General features: G+C 35.4%; 4 protein-coding genes and 1 pseudogene across 42 annotated transcripts; 2 read left to right on the top strand and 3 right to left on the bottom strand.

The window, feature by feature from the left end:
* Positions 1–666: 666 nt before the first annotated feature.
* On the top strand, positions 667–3113 carry LOC127261629 (wall-associated receptor kinase-like 22; annotated as a pseudogene).
* A 3242-nt stretch (positions 3114–6355) lies between these two features.
* LOC127261826 (wall-associated receptor kinase-like 2) lies at positions 6356–10911 on the bottom strand. 4 transcript variants are annotated; one of them, XM_051290234.1, is made up of 2 exons: positions 10699–10911; positions 6356–8820 (listed from the first exon to the last, which is right to left on the bottom strand). In XM_051290234.1, the coding sequence occupies exon 2, from the start codon at positions 8787–8789 to the stop codon at positions 6570–6572; it is 2220 nt and encodes a 739-aa protein (XP_051146191.1). In that variant the 5' UTR covers positions 8790–8820; positions 10699–10911; the 3' UTR covers positions 6356–6569. The 4 variants fall into 4 exon arrangements, with proteins under 4 accessions (XP_051146191.1, XP_051146190.1, XP_051146192.1 ...); XM_051290233.1 differs by having other exon boundaries at positions 10691–10911; XM_051290235.1 differs by having other exon boundaries at positions 10673–10911.
* An 850-nt stretch (positions 10912–11761) lies between these two features.
* Positions 11762–21330, bottom strand: LOC127261710 (uncharacterized). Of its 35 annotated transcripts, none has more exons than XM_051290040.1 (15): positions 21257–21330; positions 20136–20214; positions 19892–19962; positions 19759–19808; positions 19557–19630; positions 19415–19477; positions 18983–19070; positions 18090–18149; positions 17821–17900; positions 17658–17729; positions 16099–17215; positions 15939–16018; positions 15753–15849; positions 15573–15663; positions 11762–12690 (listed from the first exon to the last, which is right to left on the bottom strand). In XM_051290040.1, the coding sequence occupies exons 2-11, from the start codon at positions 20165–20167 to the stop codon at positions 17140–17142; spliced, it is 666 nt and encodes a 221-aa protein (XP_051145997.1). In that variant the 5' UTR covers positions 20168–20214; positions 21257–21330; the 3' UTR covers positions 11762–12690; positions 15573–15663; positions 15753–15849; positions 15939–16018; positions 16099–17139. The 35 variants fall into 35 exon arrangements, with proteins under 35 accessions (XP_051145997.1, XP_051146006.1, XP_051146003.1 ...); XM_051290036.1 differs by lacking the exon at positions 11762–12690 and adding an exon at positions 14691–15257; XM_051290028.1 differs by lacking the exon at positions 11762–12690 and adding an exon at positions 14691–15371.
* A 302-nt stretch (positions 21331–21632) lies between these two features.
* LOC127261785 (uncharacterized) lies at positions 21633–22567 on the top strand. 2 transcript variants are annotated; one of them, XM_051290186.1, is made up of 2 exons: positions 21633–21730; positions 21849–22567. In XM_051290186.1, exon 2 carries the CDS (start codon positions 21865–21867, stop codon positions 22354–22356), a length of 492 nt encoding a protein of 163 aa, XP_051146143.1. In that variant the 5' UTR covers positions 21633–21730; positions 21849–21864; the 3' UTR covers positions 22357–22567. The 2 variants fall into 2 exon arrangements, with proteins under 2 accessions (XP_051146143.1, XP_051146142.1); XM_051290185.1 differs by having other exon boundaries at positions 21640–21730; positions 21809–22567.
* A 432-nt stretch (positions 22568–22999) lies between these two features.
* LOC127261608 (sulfhydryl oxidase 1-like) lies at positions 23000–27466 on the bottom strand. The gene is made up of 11 exons (XM_051289879.1): positions 27127–27466; positions 26248–26272; positions 26079–26171; positions 24945–25126; positions 24778–24847; positions 24615–24683; positions 24442–24515; positions 24243–24345; positions 24127–24167; positions 23898–24044; positions 23000–23822 (listed from the first exon to the last, which is right to left on the bottom strand). Exons 1-11 carry the CDS (start codon positions 27351–27353, stop codon positions 23366–23368), a joined length of 1488 nt encoding a protein of 495 aa, XP_051145836.1. The 5' UTR covers positions 27354–27466; the 3' UTR covers positions 23000–23365.
* Between the last annotated feature and the right edge of the window lie 293 nt (positions 27467–27759).

The following is a 27759-nucleotide window of genomic DNA, read 5'->3' on the forward strand; positions in this document are numbered from 1 at the left end:
CATCAATTGAAAATTTGAGTTGATTTTTCCAATGAAAAAATGGTGATTTTGGATTCAAATTTCATATCACATCTTTTAGAAATTAGATACTTTAATATTTGTAATATAACTCTTGTCTTCAAAGAGTGAACATAAGTCGGATAGTGAAAACATGCATAGTCTCCATATCTCTAGAAACTTAATTTGCAAAACACAAATATTCTCCCAATTTTCTATGCGCTCGAACTTTTGCCTAAATTTTGAGTGTTGTTTTGTTTTATTTTGATATGAATTTCATGAAACCCAAAGCTGTAATAGAGTCAAAATATCATATGAAGCAAATAACCTTACGCGACTTGAAGTAATTCCAAAAATAGTTTCTACCTGTTCTGTAAAAGATGTCCTGGTGGTGTGGGGTGGATTCGAGACCATGAGATCATGAATTCAAACCCTCAAAACCTCCGGGTCACCTGCCACACATGGTTCGTCCAGTGTGTTCGGCCGGAGGTTGCGGGTTGGTGGACAATAAGATGTTTTGTAGGACAAAAATTACAAATTTTACATCAGGACAACGGCTACGGTGCTGAGGTTTAAAATTCAACACACTTGTAATTATAAACCTACAATACATGCTATTGTTATGTATTGTATAATAAAATTGTGTGCTATTTGTATATATTACCGGTGCACGGTGCTGATTTTTTCAATTCAGCACTCTAACCGTCCCCCAAAGTTACTAATTAAGTGTATTGTTTCCCTGTGGTAATGGTGGGCTACCTCCTTTTCTTTTGCTTTTCTCAGTCTGCTACTTTTTGGTATTTGGTTCCCACTGGTCGATTCTGAAGAATATTGTTTGATGAAATAAGGAGACGAGGCTGCACTTGTCCTTCTTGGTCGTAATCATTTCCTTTGTGTCTCTGAATGCAATGGTAGCTCAATCAATCTCTTTGTCCAAGCATGGCTGCCCAGAAAAATGTGGGGATGCAACCATTCCCTATCCTTTCGGAAATGCAGTGCCAATTCCTACTTTACAATTTTCTGTAAGAACTCCACCAATCCTCCAAAGCCAATCTTGAGCAGTATTGATAATCTGGAAGTGCTGCAGATCTTCCTCAAAGGTACAATCATTGTAAACCAGCTTCTGTCGCTGCTGAATTGCTCTTACGATTACCCGACACAGCACACTCCTCCAATATCATTTCTGGGTAGTCCTCTCTATATCTCATCAAGGTATAATGACTTTGTTAATCTGGGCTGCAAAAAAACAGACTGGCTTCACACCAGTGGCATCGGCAAAGGCGAATGCTCGACCTTTTGCCAAAGAAATTCAACAGACTCCACTTGGAATGGTCTAAACTACTGCCAGATACCAATTCAAGAGTGGCTTCAGGAGCTCTGATTTGCAAACCAAGGCACTCAAATCAGCAATGGTACTTGTGGCTATGCTTTCCCTGTTCAAGAGAAATGGTTCTTCCGGAACGATCTATTATTGAATCAATTTGACACAGATTCTGGCTTTGCACCTCTAGTACTTGAGTGGGTGTATAATAATCCAATGGGTCTTTCCCATGGAAGTATTTGCACAGATTCTGATGGATCTTATGATGACTACAGTTATATGTCGACATCTGGATATTGCCAGTGCAAGAGTGGGTATGAAGGTAATCCATATTTACCTTGGGGATGCACTGATGTCGACGAATGTAGCAATGCAACACTAAAGGAGAGATGTCGTGGAAGGGGAACTTGTATCAACACTAATGGGAGTTTCTATTGCGACAGTGGGTATGAAGGTAACCCATATTTATCCAGGGATCATCAAAGCTCAGGTTGCTCAAGAACTCGAATCAAGATAGCATTCATTGTTATTTGGAGTGTGATTGGCGTAATCACTCTGCTCTATGGGGTGTGGAGGACTGGTCAATTTGTCGGGGAGGTAGTAAAGGCCATCCGTAGATACATGAATTATAAGCGCAACGGCGGGTTGTTATTGGAGCAGCACTTGGCTTCGACTGAAAATGGACTCGAGAAAACCAAGCTGTTCACTTCAAAGGAGCTCACACGGGCTACCGATCATTACAATGAAAATCGTATACTTGGGCGTGGTGGCCAAGGAACCGTCTACAAAGGAATGCTGACTGATGGAAAGATTGTGGCTGTGAAGAAGTCGAAAAAGGTAGATGAAGGTGATCTTGAAGTGTTCATCAATGAGGTTGTTATTCTGTCGCAAATAAACCATAGGAATGTGGTCCAGCTGCTTGGCTGTTGTCTCGAGACTGAAGTGCCCCTTCTCGTCTACGAGTTCATCCCCAATGGCACACTCTTCCGCCATATCCATGAGCCGAGCGACGACCTCACATTAACATGGGAAATGCGTATCCGAATTGCATCAGAAGTGGCGGGAGCACTTGCATATCTGCACTCTGCTTCATCTGCACCTATTTATCATCGGGATATCAAGTCAACGAATATACTCCTGGATGAAAAGTACCGAGCCAAGGTTTCAGATTTCGGGACTTCAAGATCTGTGGCCATTGATCACACACACATCACTACAAGAGTGTTGGGGACATTTGGTTACTTCGATCCGGAGTATTTCCAATCAGGCCAGTTCACAGAAAAGAGCGACGTATACAGTTTTGGCGTGGTTGTGGTTGAGCTTTTGACCGGGGAGAAAGCAGTGACCTCAGTTAGAGCTGAATCGGGAAAGAGTTTAGCGACACATTTCTTGCATACAATGGAGGAGAATAAACTATTCGACATTCTTGATTCAAGGGTCCTCAATGAGGGTAAAGTAGAAGACATTGTGGCTATTTCTGAGCTTGCTAGAGATTGTCTCCACTTGAATGGCAAGAAAAGGCCAACTATGAAAGAAGTTGCTGCTGATCTCGAAGGAATTCGAAGAGGGTTGAAGGTCGACATGGTTTCCGTGCAACATCTTGATCACCATTCAGTTGAGGTTTCTGATGAGTCTTCTGATTTCTCATCCATCACAGAATGCAGACATGTCGACACAATTGCTACTCACTCACGAGATATTCATAATCTCTGTTAGAATATGAAACTGAAATTCTCTATTTCAATCATAAGAAATACGTACATATTTATAATGATATATAAATCGTCTAAATAAGACAACGAATTATATAAATCTCTTAAATAAGATAACTATTATATATATAATATATTGTTTCTTAATATATTTTAACACTCTAGATCTTGAGTTTGTCAGAAGTGACCGAAAAAAATATAGTCGAGATCTTCTATGTACGAATTTGAATTCGCTAAGATTCACTGAAGGTGATGTAGTGGTCTACTGGATCAAAGTCAAGCAGAACTCTCAACACAGTTAGAGTTGGAAGCATGACTCGTTCGCTCACAACGGAACTAGAATCGAAAACAGGACTCGCTCACTCTATAGAGCTAGAGTCGGAAACAGGACTTGCTCGGTCACAACAGAGCTAGAGTCGAAAACCGAACTCCCTCGTTCTTAATAGAGTTAGAGTCGAAAATAGAACACTTACCGGCGTTAGAGTCGAAAGTAGACTCTGTCAGCGAAGTAGTAGACACGGAAACGACATAAAAATAACAGCATAAGCTAGCATGACTGTGAATAGAAGTAGATACATTAATAAAATATAAAAATATATATGGGTATAACAGGACATAGATGTACTCGGAGAGAATTTGACTTTAATACCATGATATAATATGAAACTAAAATTATCTATTTCAATTGTAAGAATACGATATATATTTATAATGATATATAAATTGTTTAAATAAGACAAATTTTTTTATAAATCTCTTAAATAAGATAACTATTATAAATATAAAATATTGTTTCTAAATATATTTTAACAGTCTTTATTTCTTGACGAGCCTTAAAGTTGCTGCATCTCTTTCTACCTGCAATTAATCTCATACAACAATACCAAAGTTTCTGTAAGTTCCCTCATAATATAACAACAACCCAAGTGTCCTTGAAAGTTAAGGTAAACCGATTTTTTAGTTCAGACCTTTTATCATTTTAGTTCATAGGTGGAGTTTGTCTTAATTTAGTCTTCAATGCCTAGGTGACATCTGCGTGGCAGGCCGGCGGACACGTGTCGGCCAGATCAACGCTACTTACACATGTTCGCCACGTGGATTATTATTTTTTATTTTTTTAAATATAAAAATTTACAATTATAAAAATAAAAATATAATATAAAAATATAAAATTAAAAGTAAATAAAACAAAAAATAAAATTATCCATATTTCCGTCAAGTCAGAATTATATGACTTTTTTTTAATAATTTATATATTAGTATATTTTTCAATTATATTTTTTATATTATATTTTTTATTTTCAATATAAAAAATATAATTAATCCACTTATCGGCCACGTGGCGCTGATCTGACGAATATGTGGATAATTTTTATTTTTTAATTTTATTTTTTAATTTTTATATTTTTATATTATATTTTTTATATATTTTATATCTTTAATTTTAATTTAATTTTTATTTATTAAAAAATAAAATTAGAAAAAGACTAGTCTAAAATTTATATCTGCCAACCTGCCTGAAAAAAAATTTACTTACAAGACTAGTTTAAAACAACCTCCAAAAACTAAAATGATAAAAGAGTGGGACTAAAAAAAATAATTTACCCTAAAGTTATTATATATTGTTTTTTCATTAGATTGAAGTGAATACAGAACATGCGAAGAAGTCCCAAAATGTCGAGTGCTCTGTTCTTCATTTCCTCTCTAGTTTCAATGAAAATTTTGAGGAGTGTAATTTTTTCTACTCTATTGTTGTCACATATCACATAAAGTTCTTCCTCGTTGCTGCAAGATCCAATAATGTTTGACATACTTTATTTCTTCTCCCTAGCTCATTGCTATATTTCATAATTTTGTATCATTTTACCATGGAAAATATACAATAGAGTCTGATAGCAAATTTATTTAGAAACACTATTAAAAAAAAAAAAAAAAAAAATTAATTAGAGTACTAATCTTACCAACCAAATGCAATATTAAATGGGAAAATGAACCAAACAATGGGAGAAGTGACAAGTACCTCGCAGTCTTTTCTTGATGAGTGCGTACTTGGTAAACTTTCAGTCAAATCTATAACTTGCATATTAGATTCGACAAAGCCAAGTCACATTAGACGGTCAGTATATGTCTTTCTTTGTTTGCTAGCTTGTCTTTGACAAAAGAGGGCAAAGTAATAAATATACATTTTGAGTGATATTTTATTATAAAAGTCAACAAAAATATACAAAAGTCAATAAGTACATAAATATCATTGCTTATAATACTTTTTATCATTTTTAGTACAATACAATAAAAATACATAAAAATATAAATACCAAAGAAAAACACCTTTCGTGTTTCATATTTTTCGATAGACTAAGTATAAGTTGTGGGTTAATATATTCGAGGAATAAAAACAGAAATAACGAATTTTATAAACATATATAGTTTGACAGCAACATAAACTCATATCCTCTCCTGCCTTTGTAGTGACTTCTCTAATTATCACTTCCCAACTCTAAATGTAAAATACTCATAATTGGAAATACAAGTCACAAGATGGAGTGGAGTTTGGGCTAACAAGACTTTGGGTGTGTTTCTTTCGGAGATTTTGGGAAAATTTGGGTTTGGGTTTGATTTTTATTTAAATTTTGATGTTTCTTTTGAGTTTGGGTTTGATTGGAATTCGAGGAGTTTTGATGTGTATTGATTTGATGGATATGAATATAATAATATAAATGTATAGTAATTTGTATAATTTAATAATAAATTTATATTATATTTTTTTAATTTTTATTTATTTGTATTATAAAAAAATTTTATTATCTAGCTTTTCATACTTTTTCCGAACTTTCACCTATCAAAGAGACGAAAATGACATATAACAAACCCTTCGTATTTTGCATTATTCCACATACTACATTTAATCAGTTGTGGGGTATTATAAGATATTTGAGGAATAAATAACAATATTCTTGTGGCTGAAACTTTTTGGATAAATTGAAATTAATTAATTGAAGAGATTTCTCATTACAAATAGATATTGAATGTAATATTTTAAGCATAAAGCATATATATATATATATATTTTACGTAATATTATAAATAAAAAAATTATTTTAAATATAATATTTTCCATAGAAGTGCTTTTTTTTAATGAATATAGTCCAAATTTATCTTTTTAAAAAAATATATATATAATTATACATTTTAAAATTTATAATTTATAATTTTTTTTATTTTAAGTAAACTATTTAGTTATTTTAATTTTAATCTATAATATTTTTTATGAAATTATAATTATTTTTACTACTACATTTTTTATTTACTTATTAATTACTCAATATGTAAAAAAAAACATTCATATGCTTAATTATACAACAAAGAAGTTTACTTCTCCCTTGGAGATTTGATGGAAAATAAACACACATATAAACACATGGGTTGCTATTATTTAGAGGGGACAGTAAAAAAAAGCTTTGGAATTTCATTAGATGAAATGTAGGAAGATAGAGGTTTGGAATTCTTCAAGGCTCATCAAGAAATGGACTTTGAATATCTCATGATTGAGCAGTAATTGTGCATTCTGAGAGATCAGAAGACTCGTCGGAAACCTCGGCTGAATGATAATCAATGCTGTTTTCATCAAGATTTTGCACGGAAACCATGTCGTCGTTCAGGCCTCTACGAATCCCTTCCAGAGTAGCAGCAACTTCGATCATAGTTGGCCTTTTCTTGCCATTCAATCGCAAACATTTCTTTGCAAGTTGAGCAATAGCCACAATGTCTTCTACCTTACCCTCTTTGAGGACTCTTGAATCAAGAATGTCGAATAGTTTATTCTCCTCCATTGTATGCAAGAAATGTGTGGCTAAACTCTTTCCCGATTCAGCTCTAGCTGAGGTCACGGCTTTCTCCCCCGTCAAGAGCTCAACCACGACCACGCCAAAACTGTATACGTCGCTCTTTTCTGTGAACTGGCCTGATTGGAAATACTGTGGATCGAAGTAACCGAATGTGCCCAACACTCTTGTAGTGATGTGTGTTTGATCAATAGCCACAGACCTTGATGCCCCGAAATCCGAAACCTTGGCACGGTACTTTTCATCCAGGAGTATGTTCGTCGACTTGATATCACGATGATAAATAGGTGCAGATGAAGCAGAATGCAAATATGCGAGTGCTCCCGCCACTTCTGATGCAATTCGTATACGCATTTCCCATGTTAATGGGAGGTCATCGCTCGGCTCATGGATATGGCGGAAGAGTGTGCCGTTGGGGATGAACTCGTAGACGAGAAGAGGTACTTCAGTCTCGAGACAACAGCCGAGCAACCGGACCACATTCCTGTGGTTTATTTGCGACAGAATAACAACCTCGTTGATGAACACTTCAAGATCACCTTCATCTACCTTTTTCGACTTCTTCACCGCCACAATCTTTCCATCTGTCAGCATTCCTTTGTAGACGGTTCCTTGGCCACCACGCCCAAGTATACGATTTTCATTGTAATGATCTGTAGCTTTTCTGAGCTCCTTTGAAGTGAACAGCTTGGTTCTCTCGAGCCCATTCTCAGTCGAAGCCAAGTGTTGCTCCAATAACAACCCGCCGTTGCGCTTATAATACATGTATCTACGGATCGCCATTAATGCCTCTCTAACAAACTTTCCAATCCTCCACACCCCAAAGCCGACAAAAATGAGTACCCCAATCACACTTCCTATAACAATGAATGTTATCTTGATTCGAGTTAAGTGTCCTGACCTTTGATGAACCCATCGATCATTCCAGGGTACATATAGGTTACCTTCATTCCCCCTAGGGTGGCAATAGAAACTCCCATTAGTGTTGCGACAAGTTCCCCCTCCACAGTAGTACTCCTTTACTGTTGCATTGCTACATTCGTCGATATCAGTGCATCCCAAAGGTAAATATGGGTTACCTTCATACCCACTGTCACACTCGCAATATCTAGATGTAGATACATAACTAACTCCATTATAAATATCTTGAAAATCTCTGCATAAAGCTAATGGGGATGCATCAACTAGACCATCATAATATTCCCACTCAAGTACTAGCGGCGCAAACCCAAAATCTGTGTCGAATAGATTCGATGAAAGATTATTTGGAACGAGCCAAAGATTATTTGGAATGAGCCATTTATCTTCTACAGGGAAGGCATACCCACAGAAAGTACTGTTGCTCGTTGGAGTGCTTTGGTATTCCAATTGAAGCTCCTGAAGTCTCTCAGGAATTGTAATAGTACAGCAGTTGTCGCCATTGTAAGTGGTGTCTGTTGAATGTCTTTTACAATGAGCCATGCATACCCCAACTACATTAGTGATATTGGTGTGCAGCCACACAGTTATCTCGCACCCCAAAGTAAAGAAGGCATTATACATCGATGAGATGTAAAAAGGACTTCCTCGAAGTGGTATTGGTAGAGTACTGTGCTGTTTTGAGTCTTTGTAAGAGCAATTTAGCTGCGACACAAGCTGGTTTACAATGATTGCACCTTTTAGAGAGATCTGCAGCACTTCCAGATTACCAGCATTGCTCAAGATTGGCTTTTGAGTATTGCTGGAGTTCTTACAGACAATTGTAAAGTCGGAATTTGCACTGCATTTGGAACCAATTCCGAAAGGATAAGGAATGGTGACATTCCCACAAATTTCCGGGCAGCCAGGTTTGGATAAAGAGATCGATAGAACCACAGTTGCACTCAGAGACACAACAAAGGAAATGATTATGACTAAGAAGGGCAAGGGCAGCTTCATCTTCTTTATCACTTTATAAGTAATAAATAGTCTGCAGAATCAGCGGCAAGCAAATACATATCAAACTCAAGAACATTTAAATAAATAAGAAATACGGAAACACAGAAATTAATATTTCCCATTTACAACATGGAGTCATGGACTTTATTTTTTTTACCCCATGATCATATTCTTGTCTGCTTGTGTTGTCAATTCTCTTATTCTCACTTCCCAACTCTAAATCTAAATTCTCAGAAATGGAAATACAAGTCATAAGATTGAGTAGAGTTTGGGCTAACAAGACTTTCTGTTTTGAATTATTCCACAGACTACATTTAATTTGTTGTGGGGTATATATAAGTAGGATGTAAATGGGGCGGATTCGGGACGGATTTTGCAGACCCCGAGACCCATCTCGCTAAAAAAAAATGTACCAAAAAAATTATAGTTCTAAAAATAAGAACAATCAATATTGACGATAGTCCGTAGTGATGGCGGTCAACAGTAGTCTCGATTATAAATAGAATTGTAGGAAAATAATTGCGAACATAAATTTGATTTAGAATTAAAGTTCTATTTTATATTTAAATTTTTTCAAATAAATAAATAATAGTATAATTTATATTGTATAAAAATATAAATAAATTATAATAATTATTAAAAAATCCGAATTCGAGTCCAGGTTCGGAATGGGGCGAGTTTTAAGTAAAATTCGTAACCCGGCCCAAATCCGGCCGGATCTAAAACTCAAAACCCACAACCTGCTCCGAACCAAATTTTTTAGACCCAAACCCGCCCTATTAAAACCAGATCCGAGGAGGGTCTGGGGCTAACCCGCCCCATTTGACATCACTATATATAAGATATTTGAGAAATTAATAAATAATCAATATTTCTTATGGCTTAAACTTTTTGGAGAAATTGGAATACTTCTCTGTATAGAAGTGTAAGAGTTAATGAAGAGTTGAACAAATTGAGAATACCAATCAATAAGTGTGTATACATTGCAGTCCTAAGTTCTTGAGTTGATCTGTGTTTTTGTCTTTCTTTTTCATTTTTACTTTTCATAATTTTTTATGCTAATAATAATTGATCGAAATGATATATTTTTTTTCTGAACAATGAATATTGATGATTACATGAAAATATTCATTAGTATACATACTATTGTTATTATTGTGATCACCGGAAATGATTACGACTAAGAAGGACAAGGGCAGCCTCATCTCCTTATTATTCACTTTAGAAATAAAAGTCGGCAGAATAAGTGGCAAAAAAATACATATCAAACTCAAGAACATCTAAGTAAATAAGAAATATAGAACAACTAACTAAAAATAAATCTCATTCACAACATCACTATAATGTTTTGTCCTGGTGTAAGATTTATAACACACCTCGTTCGTCGCTAATAAGAATTTTAATTCGACATGTTTAACTACCTGTCGACGAAAAGTGCTGATGTAACTAGTTATTACCCTACGAGGCATCCGATTGGCGTCTCATATGATCACACAACACGGGTATGTTATCCCAAGCTAGCTTGTGCATCTTGATAAGAAAACATGGATGACTATATTTACACAAATAGTTCGAATTTTCTAGTTTTAAATTTTTTTGGGAATGATTTTGATCAAAATTGAAAAGCATGATGATGGCACTGTTGAGGAAATTCCGAAAAAATCAAGAAGAGATAAACAAGAACACAAGAATTTGGTTACTACTCACTTCGATCAGAATGATCTATGTCTGGGCACTGAGCAATTGTTAAAGTGAGAATATATCGATATTTATAGCATAAGTCTACGACAATAATATCCAAACCATATCTGATATTTCAAGATATAATCAGGCTTCATATCCCAGCAGGCACAGAACGAGGGGTGAAAGAAAGTTACCATTACCATTACCCTTACCCTTACCCTTATACCTTTTCGGTATTGAATGTCTCTCTGAAGATGCAAGTTTGCTTCAACTAGTCTTCAATATTCCCGTCATATGCTCCTCGATCCGCTGCTTGTGATTTCTCCGAACACTTCCAAAGACTAAGTAATCTTTAAATGAAAATGCAAGACTACAAGTCATAAGATTGGAGTAGAGTTTGGGCAAACAAGACTACTTTGTGTGTTTTGCATTAATGTTATATTCCACAGACTACACATTTAATTAAGTTGTGGGGTAAGATATATATTTGCTGAATAAATTATCACTAGTATTCTTATGGCTGAAACTTTTTTGGACAAATTGAAATTAATTCATTGGAGAGATTTCTAATTATAAATATCTTAGATATATTTTGAACAGGGCCGGCCTTGGGCCCGAGTGGGAGGTCATTATTTATTTATGTTACATATGTATAATTTTTACACATATAACTTATTTGATATATGTCAATATAAAATATTGAAGTTTGGTGGTGTAGAAACAAAATTTGAAAATAGTTTTTTATACTATTTTTTATTTAAAAATATTAGAAAATTATTTTATTTAATTATAAATAAAAAATATTATTTATATATATTTAAGGGGTCATATTTTATTTTATTTTATTTTCGCTCAGAATCCTTCGAAAATCGGAATCACCCTTGATTTTGAAGTTTTGATTTTGCTTGAAAACAATGAAAAATTAAATCGAAAATAGGGGTTTGATTGTAACAAATAAACTATGAATTTGCTTGGGAAAATTCCCTTGTAAAAGGCCTTTCCTTGCAACGAAATTTGCTAGGAAATTTGTAAGGAATTTCAATCTTTTGCAAATAGTTAAGGTGTGTTTGGACTTTGGATTAACCTAAAAATAAGCAAAGCCAAAAGCCCAAATCATTATAAAAACAGTTTTTTTTTATAAAAAATTGTTTTGATATAATAAATATGAAAATACTATATAAACTATTAAAATTATCAAATATGACATATTCATATTCATAGGAAGAATTCTTGAAATTTTAGCCTATTCAATTATATTTGTACATGTATTTTAAATTAGACAGATCTAATGTCAAATGTTGTGAAGTGAATTTATATTTTGAATAGTTGAATTTATCGAACAACCTTCTTAAACAAAATACGATTTTAATTAGCGAAAACAATAATCGAATAAACCCATATAATAAATCGAATCGAAAAAAATAATGGCCAAACTGTAAACTAAAAACAAAAACAATAACGACGATGAAATCGACTCCCGATTCAAGCAACGAGACAACTTAACTCCAAATCTATCTCTCGCATAATCGGCATCGATGTCAAGCGGATTAGCGCAGCAACTTCTTCTCCGAACAGCTTCGAACTCCGGCAGATTGACGATGCATGTTGATCATCTTCTCCAGTGGACAGTGTCATCTCCTCCGACGGACTCAAATAACCTCCGATCGACTTCGATTTTACCAATTCTTTCTCCGATCTTCCTTCTTGTTCTTTACCGGAGAAGGGACTTCTAATTAAGGCACATGGTAATCACGCCGCAAGACAGAGGCTGGTGCTTCACTCTAAACCTCGACATCTACCAAAAATCTGCCGTCGAAAACTCTCTTTGTTTCACTCTAAGGTTATCAAAACTCACCGGAATTCTTCCATTGAAACACCCCAAACTCAGGTAATAAGTCTATATGTATATAAATATGTATTTGGGATTTGGTTAATTAACATTATAAATAGTATGTTGGGATTTTTTAGCTATTCGAGATCTAACCCAACAGATCCTTCGAAAATATAATTTGTTGGCCGACTTCTTAGCCCGGCCCGCCGGACTCAGCCCAAACTCTTCACTTCACCCAAATTGTCTTCTTCCTCTCGGTTCTATCTGCGATCAATTGAGGATCTTATAGTGGAGTTTTCCTGCAAATATGTGTATAATGATCCTTATTTATGGTGGGCGTTGTGTGGCGCCCTTTTTGCCAGCTAGGGCCGTCCCTGTAGAAAGCCACTGTAAAATGTAACAAAGTTATTCTATAATTAACCTATACTAACACGGCTGCAGCTAAAATTCAGTGCTGAATAGCACATCGTGTACTATTAGATATCACATAATATTACTATAAACAACGCAATGTATAAGTTAATATAATACAAATACAGCACATCAACAAAACATACATGTCATAGTCTCAACAACACACAATATTACTACAGCCAACACACAATATTACTACAAACAACACATTGTATATGTTAATATAATACAAATACAGCACATGAACTAACACACATGCTATAGTCTCACATAGCACACACAAGAGTTGATTTTAACACATGACATACTTGTATACAGCATATTTATTATTATTAAAAAACAGCGCATACCTTTATTATACACATGTACGGTGTATAATACTAATGTGTGTTGTTTGTATATATAACGCATGTTGATTTGTTCAATGAGCACCATAACCATCCCCCGTACTAACACTCTTAAAGCCCAAAAGAACAAATCCAAATATATATTTGATCAATCATGGAATGAAATGGAAATTAAACATGCTATAGTAAAGATCATATAGAACACTTGCTTAACTAGTGATTTATTCTGTGGTCACAACAGGAAATGAAAATACAGAAGCTTTGATGGAAGAAGAAAAGATTGATATATATAGAAGCATATATCATTCTTCAAGGCTCATCAGGCACTGCAATTTTAACCTGTTGTGTTCTGACTTATCTATAAAATTATATTATTGTCCCATTAGCATTTTACTTTTTATTAATTTTGTTTTTATTATTTATAAATTAATTTATTTTTGTATATTATATTTTAATTTTGTAAGTGCTATTTATAGTAACTTATATCTTTATTAATTTATAAAGTTTATTGATATTTATAATTAATTACTTATGATAAAATAATTATAAATTATATATTATATTTAAATTGTCTGGAAAAATATTGAATCTTATTTCTGGAAAAATACTGAATCTTATTTGTAAATTTAAAAAATAATATATAAACTATAAATATAAATGAAATATTCTTCTAAGTCTGTAGAAATAAAGGATATGAAAGTCCCGAAAAAAATAGAGAAATTTAAGATAGCTCTTGAAAAAATAAAGTTATATATAGATTGGAGATGATATTAGAACAAATAACAATGGATGTGATGGAAATGGAGTATAGAGTGAAGTTTGAAAACATATCTTTTTGGAAGTATTGTCGTATACATTAAAAAATAAATGTCTAACTTGACATCTAAACCTTGTATAGCAATTAATTGCTCTTTAACATAGTATAAGACAAAAGAATCTGACGTTATGGTAGATAATCAAGCAACAATAGCTATCGTCAATAATCCCATGAACAAACACAAACCTCATATTACGGTACTACATAGGAGCTAATAGCAGCTGACCCAATCCCTCAAAATATCGGTTCATTTGAGCTTATTTGTTAAGCTAAACAAGCCGAATACAAACATAAATTTTAGCTTGTTATGCTCACCAACAAACTCGAATTTATTCGCGAATGTTCGAAAATATTTATTAAAAAATTAAATTAGTAATTTTATATTTTATAAGTAAATACTCCCTCAGTCTCATATTTATTTATCCATGTACTTTTTGCAAGGATTTTAAAAATATTAGTATTATATTAGGAAATAGTAGAAATAAAAGTAATGTCAGGTAGATAGTACAATTACTTTAAAAAAAAATAAAATTGATAGTTTGTTATGAGACAGATCAAAATAAAAAAAATTGATAGATAGTTAAGAGACGAAAGAAATATATTTTCATAAACATAATATATTTAATTTATTTTTTAAAAATTAAATAAAAAATTCTCTTTAACGAGCCGAGCCGAACTCAAACAAAATTTTCAGCTCGTATTTTTTAACGAATAAACGCGAGTCGAACTCAAACATGACAAGTTCGACTAGATTCGGCTCGTTTACAGCTCTAACCTTACTCTCGTTGAGGACCCTTGAATCAAGAATGTCAGAATAATTGATTCTCCTCCATTGTATGCAAGAAATGTGTAGCTAAACCATCTCACAGCTACTAGGACAAGATAATTCGATTCTACAGAGATCTAGTTCAAGAACCATACTTCCATTCACAAAAAAGCAGCTCAAATGGATCAAACAAATCCTTGTGAAGACCATTATAGATCCCGAATTCCTATTAAAAACCATCTTAGCTGTAAATCCAAATTCTGTGAAGTGAACTAAATTCCATGAAACCCTAGTAGGATAGTTTTCTAGCAACTTCACACAATAGGAAGTTTCACTGCAAATCCCCAAACAGCCAATGAACTATATGAACAGACTGTCTACGCCGTTCGGAAGAGCAATTTGGAAGGAAAAACAGACCTAACAATGGCGATCAAACCTAATCACCAAAGGTAAGATTTAGATTCCTACTCCTGCATCGGGAGTTAAAATAGTTGTCCGCCCCTTTCTGTATTACTTGAAAGGTAGTCTTATTGGGGCATTTGGGGATTTCATCCTTCTTGTCGGCTACCCCCTCAACGTTTTGAGTAGGGGCTTGGGACTGGAGATTCTACTGAAGAAAGGGAAAGAATAACGATTTTGACTTCAGCTTTAGTGAGTGCAGTGTTTCGATGAATACTGAAATGAAACTCGCAATTTGATGGAATTCTGAATCGAAAATTTGCACCTGTAGGAAGGAAGGAAGGAAGAGACTATGAACAGACTGTCTACGCTGTTTGGAAGAGCAATTCAGAAGGAGACACAGACCTAACAATGGCGATCAAACCTAATCACCAAAGGTAAGAGTGCAGTGCAGTAGAGTGCAGTGTTTCAGTGAATACTGAAATGAAACTCGCAATTCGATGAAATTCAGAATCGAAGATTGCACCTGTAGGAAGGAAGAGACTATGAATAGAATGTCTACGCCGCTTGGAAGAGCAATTCAGAAGGAAACACAGATCTAACAATGGCGATCAAACCTAATCACCAAAGGTAAGTGAGTGCAGTGCTTCAGTGGATACTGAAATGAAACTCACAATTCGATGAAATTCTGAATCGAAAATTGCACCTGTTGGAAGGAAGGAAGAGACTATGAACAGGCTGTCTACGCCGTTTGGAAGAGAGCAATTTAGAAGGAAAAACAGACCTAACAATGGCGATCAAACCTAATCACCAAAGGTAAGTGAGTGCAGTGTTTCAGTGGATACTTAAATGAAACTCGCAATTCGCTGAAATTCTGAATCGAAAATTGCACCTGTAGGAAGGAAGGAAGGAAGGAAGGAGATCGACGAAAGCGTAGACTATCATCAGTTCATCATCCGCGTACAGGTTGTCCTGCGTGAAGAACAGAAGAAGACTGTAAAGCTCAGATCCAATCCATTCTCGTATAAACAAACCCAGATAATTGGGCGTACCTTCTGTCGATCCAATGATGGCGACGCCGACATTCGCGAGAATGATTTTCCATATGAAATGAAATCCACCGCAAAGCGGAAAATCAGGACCGCGTTTGCCAGCCTCTGCTTGCCCCCACAACTGTCGTTTACCATGACTTCCAGTTGGCAATGGCAGATATGCAAGTTTCCCATTATTCCACTACTCCACTGCCACACGCCATTTTTCCCTCTCTATCTTCTTCTTCTATCCACGTTATATATGCGCGCAGTTATTCTGCGCCATTCAATACCGACCTTAATTCCACCGCCATGGGAAACTACACTTCCTGCGCTATTCCATCTCCCAAACTCAAAAGCCCCATCTCCGCTAGGGTTATTCTCCCCGGCGGCCAGCTCCGCCAGTTCCGCCACCAGGTGAAAGCCGCGGATCTCATGCTCGACTATCCTTCCTACTTCCTCACCAATTCCGAATCTGTCAAAATCGGGAACCGATTCTCCCCGCTCGCCGCCGACGACGACTTGGAGTTCGGAAGCCTCTACATCATGTTTCCGATGAGGAGAGTCAATTCAATCGTCACGCCAGCAGACGCCGCCGTGTTCGTCGTTGCGGCCGCTCCCTCCGCCGGAGACAACGCAGTCCGAGTAGCTCCGGCGACGGAGAATTTGGTAGAAAGCTGCGAAAATGGATGGTCCAGATTGCGCCTGGAGTATCAACACAGAGCATCTCGAAAGCCTCTATTGGATACAATAACTGAAGAGCCATCATTTTTCATATTTCTAACTTAGGAATCCCCAAATCTGTATCATCCTATGATCCTACCCTATCCTAGTCCATGCCTATTCTGTAAACTTCCTTGTATGGATAATGATTAATTGATTTTTTTCTCCTAAAACGAATCTCACAGATTCTTACAGCATCAAGTTCATCCTCAAGTTCAGACATCATTTTATTTACTTAGCTAAATATACACAGGAAACAAAAGGGTAAGAAGAGGCCCTTCTTTACAAGAAACATAAAGTCGGATTCTGTAGCTACAATGGAACCTAAAGCAGCCTCCTTTACATGTCCATTCCTTCGAATATTTCGTCGTCTTCCTCGAAGCTCGACTCATCGCCAAAGTCGCCGACCAGATTGCTGCGACGACAAAGAGTGTATGATGAGTACGGGTCGAATTATCAAAATACCATGCATACCCAAAAATACTAAAAATACCGAAATTTTAGTACATAGTATGAAACTGTATCGAATTTTTGTATTATTGATATCAAAATTATTTTTTACCGGTCGGATGGAGGTAATAATTTTTATTGTCTCTAAATTTATAAAACTATTTTTAATTTTGATATTTCAGTAAAAAAAACATATACAGATACCATATACACCGAGTTTTCAACATATATTTGTATGGTATCGATATATATTTTCAGTATATCAAATTTTTGGTACGACATAGATATTTTCTAGCATATCAAAATATTCGATACAGTATACAGAGTATGGTATTTTTAGTATCCCTAATAATGAATATGATGCTGGCCTAAAACTGATGGATCAAGAATGCATGAGCTAAACATACCTCAAGCAGCCGAAGTTAAAGTACACGACGCGCTTGAGCTTTCGGTTGTAGAAGAAAAAATGGTACGACCATCTGAAAGGCAGAGAAAATGACAAGAGTAAGAATGTAAAGGAAGTAAACAAGCATCTAGTGTGGTTTGTAATTTTGTATGGATGATTCTTACATTGATCCTTTTTCAAGGAAGGGATTGGCCTCGGCCTCCGGGTTGTAACTATAAATCTCACATTCGGCTAGCTTCACAACCTACAGATAACCAGTGCGTTGTTTGACTCCATCATATATAAATAAATAAACAATATGTATCCTTCCAATTTAATTTTTTAAATGAGATGGTCATGTAACAACATATAGCTCTATTTTGTAAGAACTCAGCGGTTGTGTGGAAATAGTATTGTCATTCATTTTATTCTTCGATTTGAAATTAGAGAATACCTCATCTAAGGTCTTGTACAAGGTCTCGAGTAGGGGAACTTCATTCTCCTCTAGCCATGCCTGCAATCGAAGTTTTAGAGATGGAAAAAAAGGATGCGGATTCTACTACAAATATTTCTAGAAAACTCCAAATCAAAGGGTAACTGGGGAGCTAAGTCACAGCATTTTCGGTCAGGTTTTGTAAACTAAATTTGAGAATGAAAAACAAGCTATATGCAACTTGTGAAGAACAAATATCCCACATAAGTACCGTTACACCATTGAACTCATCTCACGGGAATGAATAGGGGTGTAAGAAAAATTATTTGAATCAAACTGAATTGTCTGAAAATCTGAATTATAAAATCCGCACCAAGCTAAAAATTCTGAACTTGTATAATATATTAAAAAATCTAATTCTTTTTTAGTTAGATAAATTTTATTAATAAATGAAATGTAAAACAAACACATGACAATGACAAGATTATCTAATATTTAAACAATTACAAACAAATATTAAATACAAAAAAATTCCGAATACAAACCCACATAATATGCAATATGTATACACTTTCAATATAATATATGAATATTTTAATATATTTGAGATTTTGAGTTTATTATGATTTTCAGTATACTGAATTACTGATCCAAAGCAAATCAAAATTCCATATTTAGAAAATTCCAATATGATGCAAACCAAAAATCCAAAAAATTCCCAATGAAAACCTGAAATTACTGGAAGCAAAATAATGCAATTACTGGACCTGACCTGGAAAGATAACATACAGAAGCCAAGCCATAATTTAAAACTGCAAGGATTTGAGCATATTCAAGAACACATAACCCAGTAAATTCACCCAGGACTCTATCTGTATCAAGATTGTCAGCTGTTTATGGACATATAAAGGTACCTTTGAGGCTTCAAACATGTAATCATCGAAAATCTGCTTAACACTGTCCCAGCTTTCCTCGGTGAAAAATTCGTGAGCTTTCACTGCACTGGTAAATCAAAGATGGCAGATTGTAGAATGAAAGGGAACAGTCGAACAGATATAGAGAAGCATAAAGGGGTAACGATATAAACTAAGGGTTAAGAAATCACATCACTTAATGATACAGATGGGAAATGGAGAGACTTGAACTCTCAGCTCCTATAAGAGCAACAGTAATCTAAACTGTCTGTCAAACCTTCTGACAACACTCCCAAGGCTGTTAAGGAAGGATTATTTAGCGGGATGCCACGACGCAAAGAAAGCTGACAGTGGCATTACCCATAATCCTCCTTACCGGCACGGTTTCAAGAACTAGCAGAATAATTTAATTAGGACAAGTTACAGAGTTACCTGAAATCATAATCTGGATACATGTGATGGAGAGTAAGAAGCAGATAAATCATTGTCTTCCGACTGTGACGTAAATATTAAGGAATGAGTCACAAATTGCACATGCTAATTAGCAGATGCTGTACTTATTAATTTTAGCAACCTGGATCGACTGCATAGATATTCAACTGGAGAGGAGGAGTCGGTATCCAAAGACTTTCCAAGGTGGTCCAGAATCTGTAATGGTAAAGCACCGAATATAAGTTTTTAAATCTCAGCAGAACATGAAGTTTGGCATTTCTGTGAGATTGAGGCCGATAGTGGCAGTTGATATATTAAGAATCGTTTGGTTCTATTCATATCACCTCATTCTCCAGGCTTAGAGAAAGCCTCTTATCTGTTCCTGTATGCTTGCCTAGAAAACCACAAAGCCAAGAAAATCAAATTTAATCTCCACCACCATACATACCGCTAACTCATAATTTAAATAATTCTTACAAGAGTAAGCCTCTAGGCATCCTTTGATGGTCCTTTCTCCAAGATTTACATGACTCAAGAAGTCATTTATTCTGACAATAAAAAATAAAATAAAATAAAATAAAACATAGCATTTTTGTTGGTTAATTTTTCACTAGAACATCAATGAACAATCAAATGAAAATAGTAAAAAATATATAATAATCTATTAAAAAATAAGATATACAAGTATAATGTAGAGTTTTACAAGATCTTCAAAACCTACCGATCAAGTGGTGTGTATTCCAAGTACTTCATGATGACGTAAGAAATGGCCTTGTCTACTTTTCTCACAACTTTAGTGCCTGCAGAGTGACTAACCTCAATGAATAAATTCTTCAGTGAACAACAGTGTTAAAAAAAAACTTAAAGATAACATAATAATAAAAATAATAATTTAAAAAAAAAAAAAAAAAAAAAAAAAGAGGCTGAGATGAATATTATTGACCACGAATTTGAAAGCTTCGCCGACTCAAGCAACAAAAGAGTTAAGAGTGATTGGAAACCCTTATTCCATTGACACATAAAAACAATCGCAACATTAAGCACCATATAGTTTTTCACCAATATCTTCTAGCCATCTTATTTTTATAATTTATCTCAGTATGTTCTTCAATGTTAAAACCTATTGTTTCTCCATTAACTTTAAACTAACCCATAGAATTTGAAAGCCCAAATTTCAACCTGACACAGTTCAAGCATTTTTCCGGCATCTTCAAGATAATTAGAATCCCAAGCATTGCATTTATACAAGATACATGGCCCATAAACTACCAAATTCAATTTGGAAACCCAAAATCCACAGCCACAGCCATCTAAAGTATCATTCACAGAAGAATAATGAAACTGCTACATATAATACCCTATACTGCTTATTATTCCCTGAATTATTAAAATTCCCCATGTAAACCAAATTACAGAAATTACCATATTTTTATACCCTAGAATTCTAATCTCTCTAAACTAACCACAGATTATCCAAAAACATCTCTTTCTACGTAGGTACAGAAAAAAGACAGCCAGAAAATAAACCTAAATTCATAGAATTCCGACCAATATTTCAACTTACGCGATCACAGACCATTATGCAACCAACGACAAATCAACACAAAAAATTCGAGGTCACAAGAAGATGCAGAATTCTACTACCGTCGAAGGCCATCCATAAGTCTAAAACAGAATACACTAAAAACTCCCAAATTCAAGTAGATCTACAAGTAAATCAAGTCGCCTTAACACAGAAATGAGCAACCGACACCGCAAAATTAACTGTATGCGCAGAATTCAAAACCGAAATCAATATAAACACCAATCTAATTAGAAGGAAAGATAAACAAGCGTACCCACCCCTTCCGAAAGACGCAGAACCGAAGAAATGTCGAGACACAGTTTGAATTGAAGGAACGAAATACCCGTGGGCGTCCTGAAAAACCCTTTTTATAAACGAATAGAGCGTACGAATATGCTAGATCCTCCAATATCGGATCCGGATCCAAATTCGGATCCGGGTTCGGATTTTAGACGGGTTTCTAGCCAATTTTCACTAAAAACACCAGAACCCGATACTTTTCAACCGGACCCGAAACAAGTAAGGACAAAACAGTCAATTCCAGTCACTGTAACTGAAAATTAATGCAAGGCAAATTTGACCGTCCCCCGTAACTGCAAACATTACAAAGATAAAATCGCTGGAAAATATAAATGCGACTCTCCAACAACTAAGCTAAAGTCGTGTTTTCAGTTGATGTTCTTATCCATCAACGAACACAAAAATCTGAGGCCATAAACAAGGTTCTTGGTCCGAGCAAAACACTCCCACAGGTAACAATATTGTTCAAGAATCACGTTTTATTGCCTTCATCTGATATTCACTATCTAATAATCGAATTAAATTTTCAGGGTTGCTGTTTTTCTTCAATACGTATGATCTGAATTGAAGCACAAAACAACGCACAATGCTGTCTTTCCCAAAGACAATCACTACTTTCCGGTCACAGGCCCCTCACCCTCTCCGGCATCCTCGATACATCCCGCCGGTAACGGCGATTCAAAATAACGGCGGCGACAGGAACGATAACAACGTTTCCGGTGGCGAGGACTCGGGGTCGTCGTCGCCACCTACAAAGTCGCGGATAACGCCGCCGAATACGGTCGAAATTCGGTTTAAAAGAGGCTCGAGAAAACGGAGGAAGCAAGAGGCGGAGAGCGCGGCAGAGAAGATTAAATTAAAGCCCGCTCCGAAGGATTGGGACTCGATGACATTGACGGAGAAGCTCGTCGAGGTCTACGTGGGCGAGAAGGGCCTCTTGTTTTGGCTTAACAAGTTCGCTTACGCCTCCATCTTCATCGTGATCGGAGGGTGGATTGTGTTCCGGTTCGTCGGACCGGCTTTCAACTTGTACCAACTCGACACCCCGCCGTTGTCGCCAACCTCCATGTTCAAATGAATGTACGTACCGTCTTTTAGTTTCGCATCGAAACATCTTTTAAAATTAGTCGCGGGCGAAGTTGATAAAATTATCTACGGGAATTGTTACGGTGCTGATTTAAGTGAAGTAGCATTTCGATTAGCTCTGAACAACACATAAAAGATAATTAAACAGCACATACTATCTATATCATATATTTTACAACAATCTATATCATACTTCTTCCATCCCTCTCTTCTTATTTATTTACATTTTGTGTCATTGTATTAATTTTAAAAATATTCTATAATTTTTTTTTACAAATGTATTTCTATTAGTAAACTGAAGAAAGTATATTTGCAATTTTTTATTAATTTGTACTATGTTTTGATATAATAATTAATATTCAAATATCAATAAACAAAAAATAAATAAGACTTTTAGAATCTTGGTCAGTGAAAGTGTAATAGATTTTAACATTATTGTCTATTGACTTTTTATATAAAATTATTGTATGTATAATAATATATTTATAATTTAAATAAAAATTAAAAATATTTTGATACCAGTGTATGATTACTTTTACTAAAAAAACGTTTGAGTTAGACAGATAAAATAATAAAAATAGTACTTTGAATTAGGACAGAAAAAAGTATATTTTTAGTATGTTAACCTTTTTTGTAGCTGAAATGTATTATAGTATACACTATTTGGTCAAGTTGTCATTTGTTGTCAGTTCATGTGTTGTGTGCTATTAACACTGTAACTAATCAGAGTAAGCACAATCGCTATAACATCGACACACAAGTAAAAAAATACACAATTGTACTATAAAGATGTTCGAAGCCGAACCTCGACTACCTTATCGGAAGCTTCCGAAAACTCGACCAATGTTGTATATACACGCCGTAAGCTGCATCAATTCAAGATTTCTCCTCGACCTGAAATGGTCGCGGAGAAGAATTTCCGAGTACACCAAATCTCTACCAAAAAAATCGAATTTTCTTCGCGTACTATAAATTTCAATGCGCCCCTTTTACCTCGATGGCTAAATAGTCTTCAAAGTGTACGGATCGTGTTTATACTTTCGAATTTTTCGCTTCCGATGCCAGAAGTAAGCGAACGCTCCAAATGCGAAGCTCACAACGGCAATCGCCGCAGCAGCGCCAACGGGAACCATAACCGCATTTGGCGAAGCCACCGAATCATCGGTTAGCCTTTCTACCGTTCGGTTGCTACCGTTGTATCGAGACTGTAAAGTCTCCCCGTAGTAAGTAACCAAAAACCGGTAAACCTCATCGACGTTCCAGTCAATCCGACTCCCGCCGCTTCTCGAAACCGAGCATTTCGGACATAGCTGTCTCGGAGGCCACGGAGTTTTCGGGAATTCAGGATCGCCCGTTCCTAGAGACACTTCTTCGTTCATAAGACGCTCGTTAACTTTGTTGTGGGCTTTCCACAGCCATACGGCGAAGTCGCGCTGTGTCTGAAAAGGATTGGAAACGCTGCAAGAACGATACGTTAGGGAATTAAATCGAAAGCGCTTAAAAATGGTTATCGTAAGCTTGTGTCCAACTTACGTCGAACACATGCTGTAAAAATGTTGCCGGCACTCCTGGCAGGCGAAGAAATTACGGATAAAATCACAGATTGTAGTAAAGGCCGTCTGGCTTTCTTCGTCAGCGACTCTTACCGAAAGCGAGTGAAATAAAATCCACAATCCGCAACTACAAAGATAAGACCTACATCAGTAGAAGCGATTCGACAAAAACTTGCTCGAGACGGACAAACGATGTATCGACAACGCACCTAAAACCTCGGGTCTCGTTCTTACTTCCTCGACAAAACTCCTGCAAGATAAATCGACAGTCAGGTTAACAAAATCAAGATCAATTTGGTATAATGATGAATTGCGACATGCCCACCCAGTATCCTCGAGGAACATCCTTCCCGCAAATCCCGGTTTCGTTTTTCGTGGCTGGAAAATCGTCGAAATCAATGAGAATTTCGGCAGTTCCCGTCCGGCAGCTACAGAAGAACATACAGATCAAAGATGACGAAAAATCGGAAAGGACAAAAGCATGGAAACTAAAATAACTAAAGAGAACGAGAATGGATGACGACCTTCGGGAGGGATGATGAACGACCAAAATTTGTAAGAATTTTAAGAGTGAAGAACGAGTCTCCGGCTTAATCATCTACAGAAAAGCGTGCATTTCGACGGAGTAAAGTATGTGTTAAAAGAAAACAATATGATTCAAAAGTGAAGCAAAAAAAAATGGCGTGAATTTGCTCACCTTATTGTCTAAAATGATTCTGAAAGCAATTGCCGTCGCCTCTTCAATATCATGCGCAGCAGTCGCAATCTTTTAAAAAATGCAACGATAAAGATCGTGGCGCAGAGTTTATTGATTTAGTTACACATCGAGCGTAAAAAATGAAATAGCAGATTAATCTAACCTGTCTGAAACGAGACTCGTTTATCTGAAGCATATTGATCTCATATTTCCTATCGTCCGAACGATACGAACTGAAAATAAAAATCGAAACTATACAAGCTTTAATACAAAAATGCTGAAATGCTTCCACTTAACATAAACATGTAATAAGAATGTAAAGTATCAGACCTGTTGGTTTGCTTATTGATCCAATTCAGCAAAAGTTCGGCTGTTCGAAAATTTTCGATCAAACGAATTTCACTATTTTCTTGCTTCGGGTTCCAACTTCCGGACACGAACTTAGAAGGCGGCCCCCAAAAAAGCATAGGGAAATGATCGACAGAGAATTTGTCGCAGAGAGCAGTATTTATCTGCGCTTCAAACAAGTCGATCAAGAAACATTCAAGAAACTTGGAACCATGAAATCAAAATACTCCCTCCGGTCCCACTGCAGTTGCCATTGGCTTTTTGCAAGTTGATCTTTAAATATTAATTATTATATCAAGACATGGTACAAATCGAAAAAAAAAATACAAGAATATATTTATTAGTCTATTATAATACCAATACAATGACATTTTTAGAGTAAATTATTCAAATATAAGGATATTTTAATTGTCAAGTATAATGATGCAAAAATCAAATGGCAACCTTGCTACAGGACGGAGGGAATATATATATTCATATACTCCCTCCGTCCCACATCTATGTATCCGTTTGCTTTTTGTACGGAATTTTATAAATATTAGTATTATATTGGAATATAGTAGAAACAAAGATAAAAATACTAAACTATATTGTATGATATAAATGTAATGGTATTTGCGTAATATATTGTAAATTATAATAGTATTTGTAATGTTAGGTAGATAGTTCAGTTACTAAAAAATGAATACTTGTTATAGGATGGACCAAAATGGAAAAATTGATAATTTATTAAAAAACGGAGGGAGTATTGGCGCAATTCTGCAACAAACTTCAGATCGAAAATCATTTAACTGCTGCAAAAACTTGAAAAGTTTTCACGGTAAAAGCGCAGGTTCACTTGCAAAACAAAGCACAAATGACATTATATAAAGAAAAATTCCATCATTCTTCCGTATGGTTTAAAAATTGCGTAAAGGCCAATTTGTACTTTGTAAACTCTACACGAAATTGGCTGTCATTTGACTAATAAGAGGTTTTATGTAAAGTTTTACAAAATACAGATAGATCTTCCGGAAAGTAATGATTTTTTAGTAAATCACACAATGTTTAATGTATTTACCCCAAAAAAAATTTACCGTTCTGAATTTTAACTTTAGTTAAGTATGCTACTAATACCTTCAATGCACAATCGACTCTAGTCATCAATATGATCCCCTGATAGGCAGCATCTCCTCCATTAAACAATTTTGCGATCTTCTCATATTGTGGCTATTCGAGTAATATTTTTTTGTGAGAACCGAATATTTCGGATACTAACAAACATATGCTTTGAAACCTGACATACCTTGTAATTTCTGCAAGCAGGACACCTGAAAAATGCCAAAATTGGACATAAGAAACATTCAATCTGTTCACTCAGCGTTTCTCAATTGAACAATTCCTCATAAATATTATTAAAAAAATTACAAAATACACACACATTAATATAATATATATATATTATCCGCTCATAAAACATCAATCATTCAATACAAAATATTATTTTAGAAAATCATCTAAAAACGCTGACCAAACAGACTTATTATTTTCTTCACTCATTCACTCGGCAGCCGATGCCTGTGCTAAAGAAACAAGAGAAGTCGAATCGCGCCGACTATATTCTTACAACCTCGAAAACTATGACTTAGTATGGCTATGTGTAATACAATGTTGAAGCACTTGCACCAGGTTAATTCGACACTACTACGATTCATTTCATCGAAAGCATACTTCCCCTATCCAATTTTCGATCCAAATTCGATGCAGACATGAAGTAGAAGAGTGCAAATTCATTACATAATCGAATGTTCTTATTTGTTATCTTCTAATTCATTACAACCAACTGTAAGAACATTACTACAACATTTGTAGGATCCTTTGACCTTGTCAGAAGAACCAAAAACTACACCGATTTATCCCAATTTAATATTGAAATGTTGACTGGATTTTGAGCAGATTTCGATCGTTTGCTAATAAATATTGCCCAAGACAACGTTAATTCCACACAAATTCTCCATCACCGCAACCATTCAAAAACCTTGAGAAAAATCGAAACTCCTGTTTGTTTGTTTGTTTTTTATTTGTCTTTTGAAAGCTTCTCTTCAGATATCTCAATCAGTAAAACGACAAACAGAAATATCAATTGTCCTAAGCACAAAAACAGAAATCTGAGCGACTGACTAACCAGTGAGCAAAGAATTCGACGATGGCGTACGAAGCTTTGGCTTCCCTTAGGACAGTGTCGAAATTGGAGACATTCAAATCGACAGCATAATCCAGATTTTCAGATTCGGCGCCGTCGATTGATCGGAGAATCGAGCGAGATCCAATCCCAATTTCAAACCCCGCCGCGCCGTTATAGAAAATCAGCGTATGTAATAATAGAAAAGCGACAATGGCGGAAGGAGACATGGAAGACGAGTTAGGCAGAGAAGGGCAAAAATGAAGATTGAAATCTCCGACAGTGTACTCCGGCAACGGCGTCGGGAATTGTACGGCAGTGGTAAGGAATTGTTGTACTTTTGTAAGTCAAATTGAAAGCGAATTCGAGTGGAAACGGGGAAAGAGAAATGGTTGTGAGTTTTTGTTTTTTTTGGTTTTCAATAATTTTTTTTTTTAAAAAATTAAAACATGAACTTATTTGTAATTTTTTTTTTGTTTATATCTTTTTTAAAAAAAAATAAATAAGTATAATTGTAAATATTTTAAACAAAAAATTTATAAAATTATTTAGGTGTGTTTGTTTGGGGGTTTGGATTTGATTTGATTTGAATAGTAAAAAATTTGAATACCTGATACGGTGTTTATGTGATATTTA

This window comes from Andrographis paniculata, unplaced genomic scaffold (genome assembly GCF_009805555.1).
Source record: "Andrographis paniculata isolate CXL003 unplaced genomic scaffold, ASM980555v1 Contig64END, whole genome shotgun sequence".
Classification (NCBI taxonomy): Eukaryota; Viridiplantae; Streptophyta; class Magnoliopsida; order Lamiales; family Acanthaceae; genus Andrographis; species Andrographis paniculata.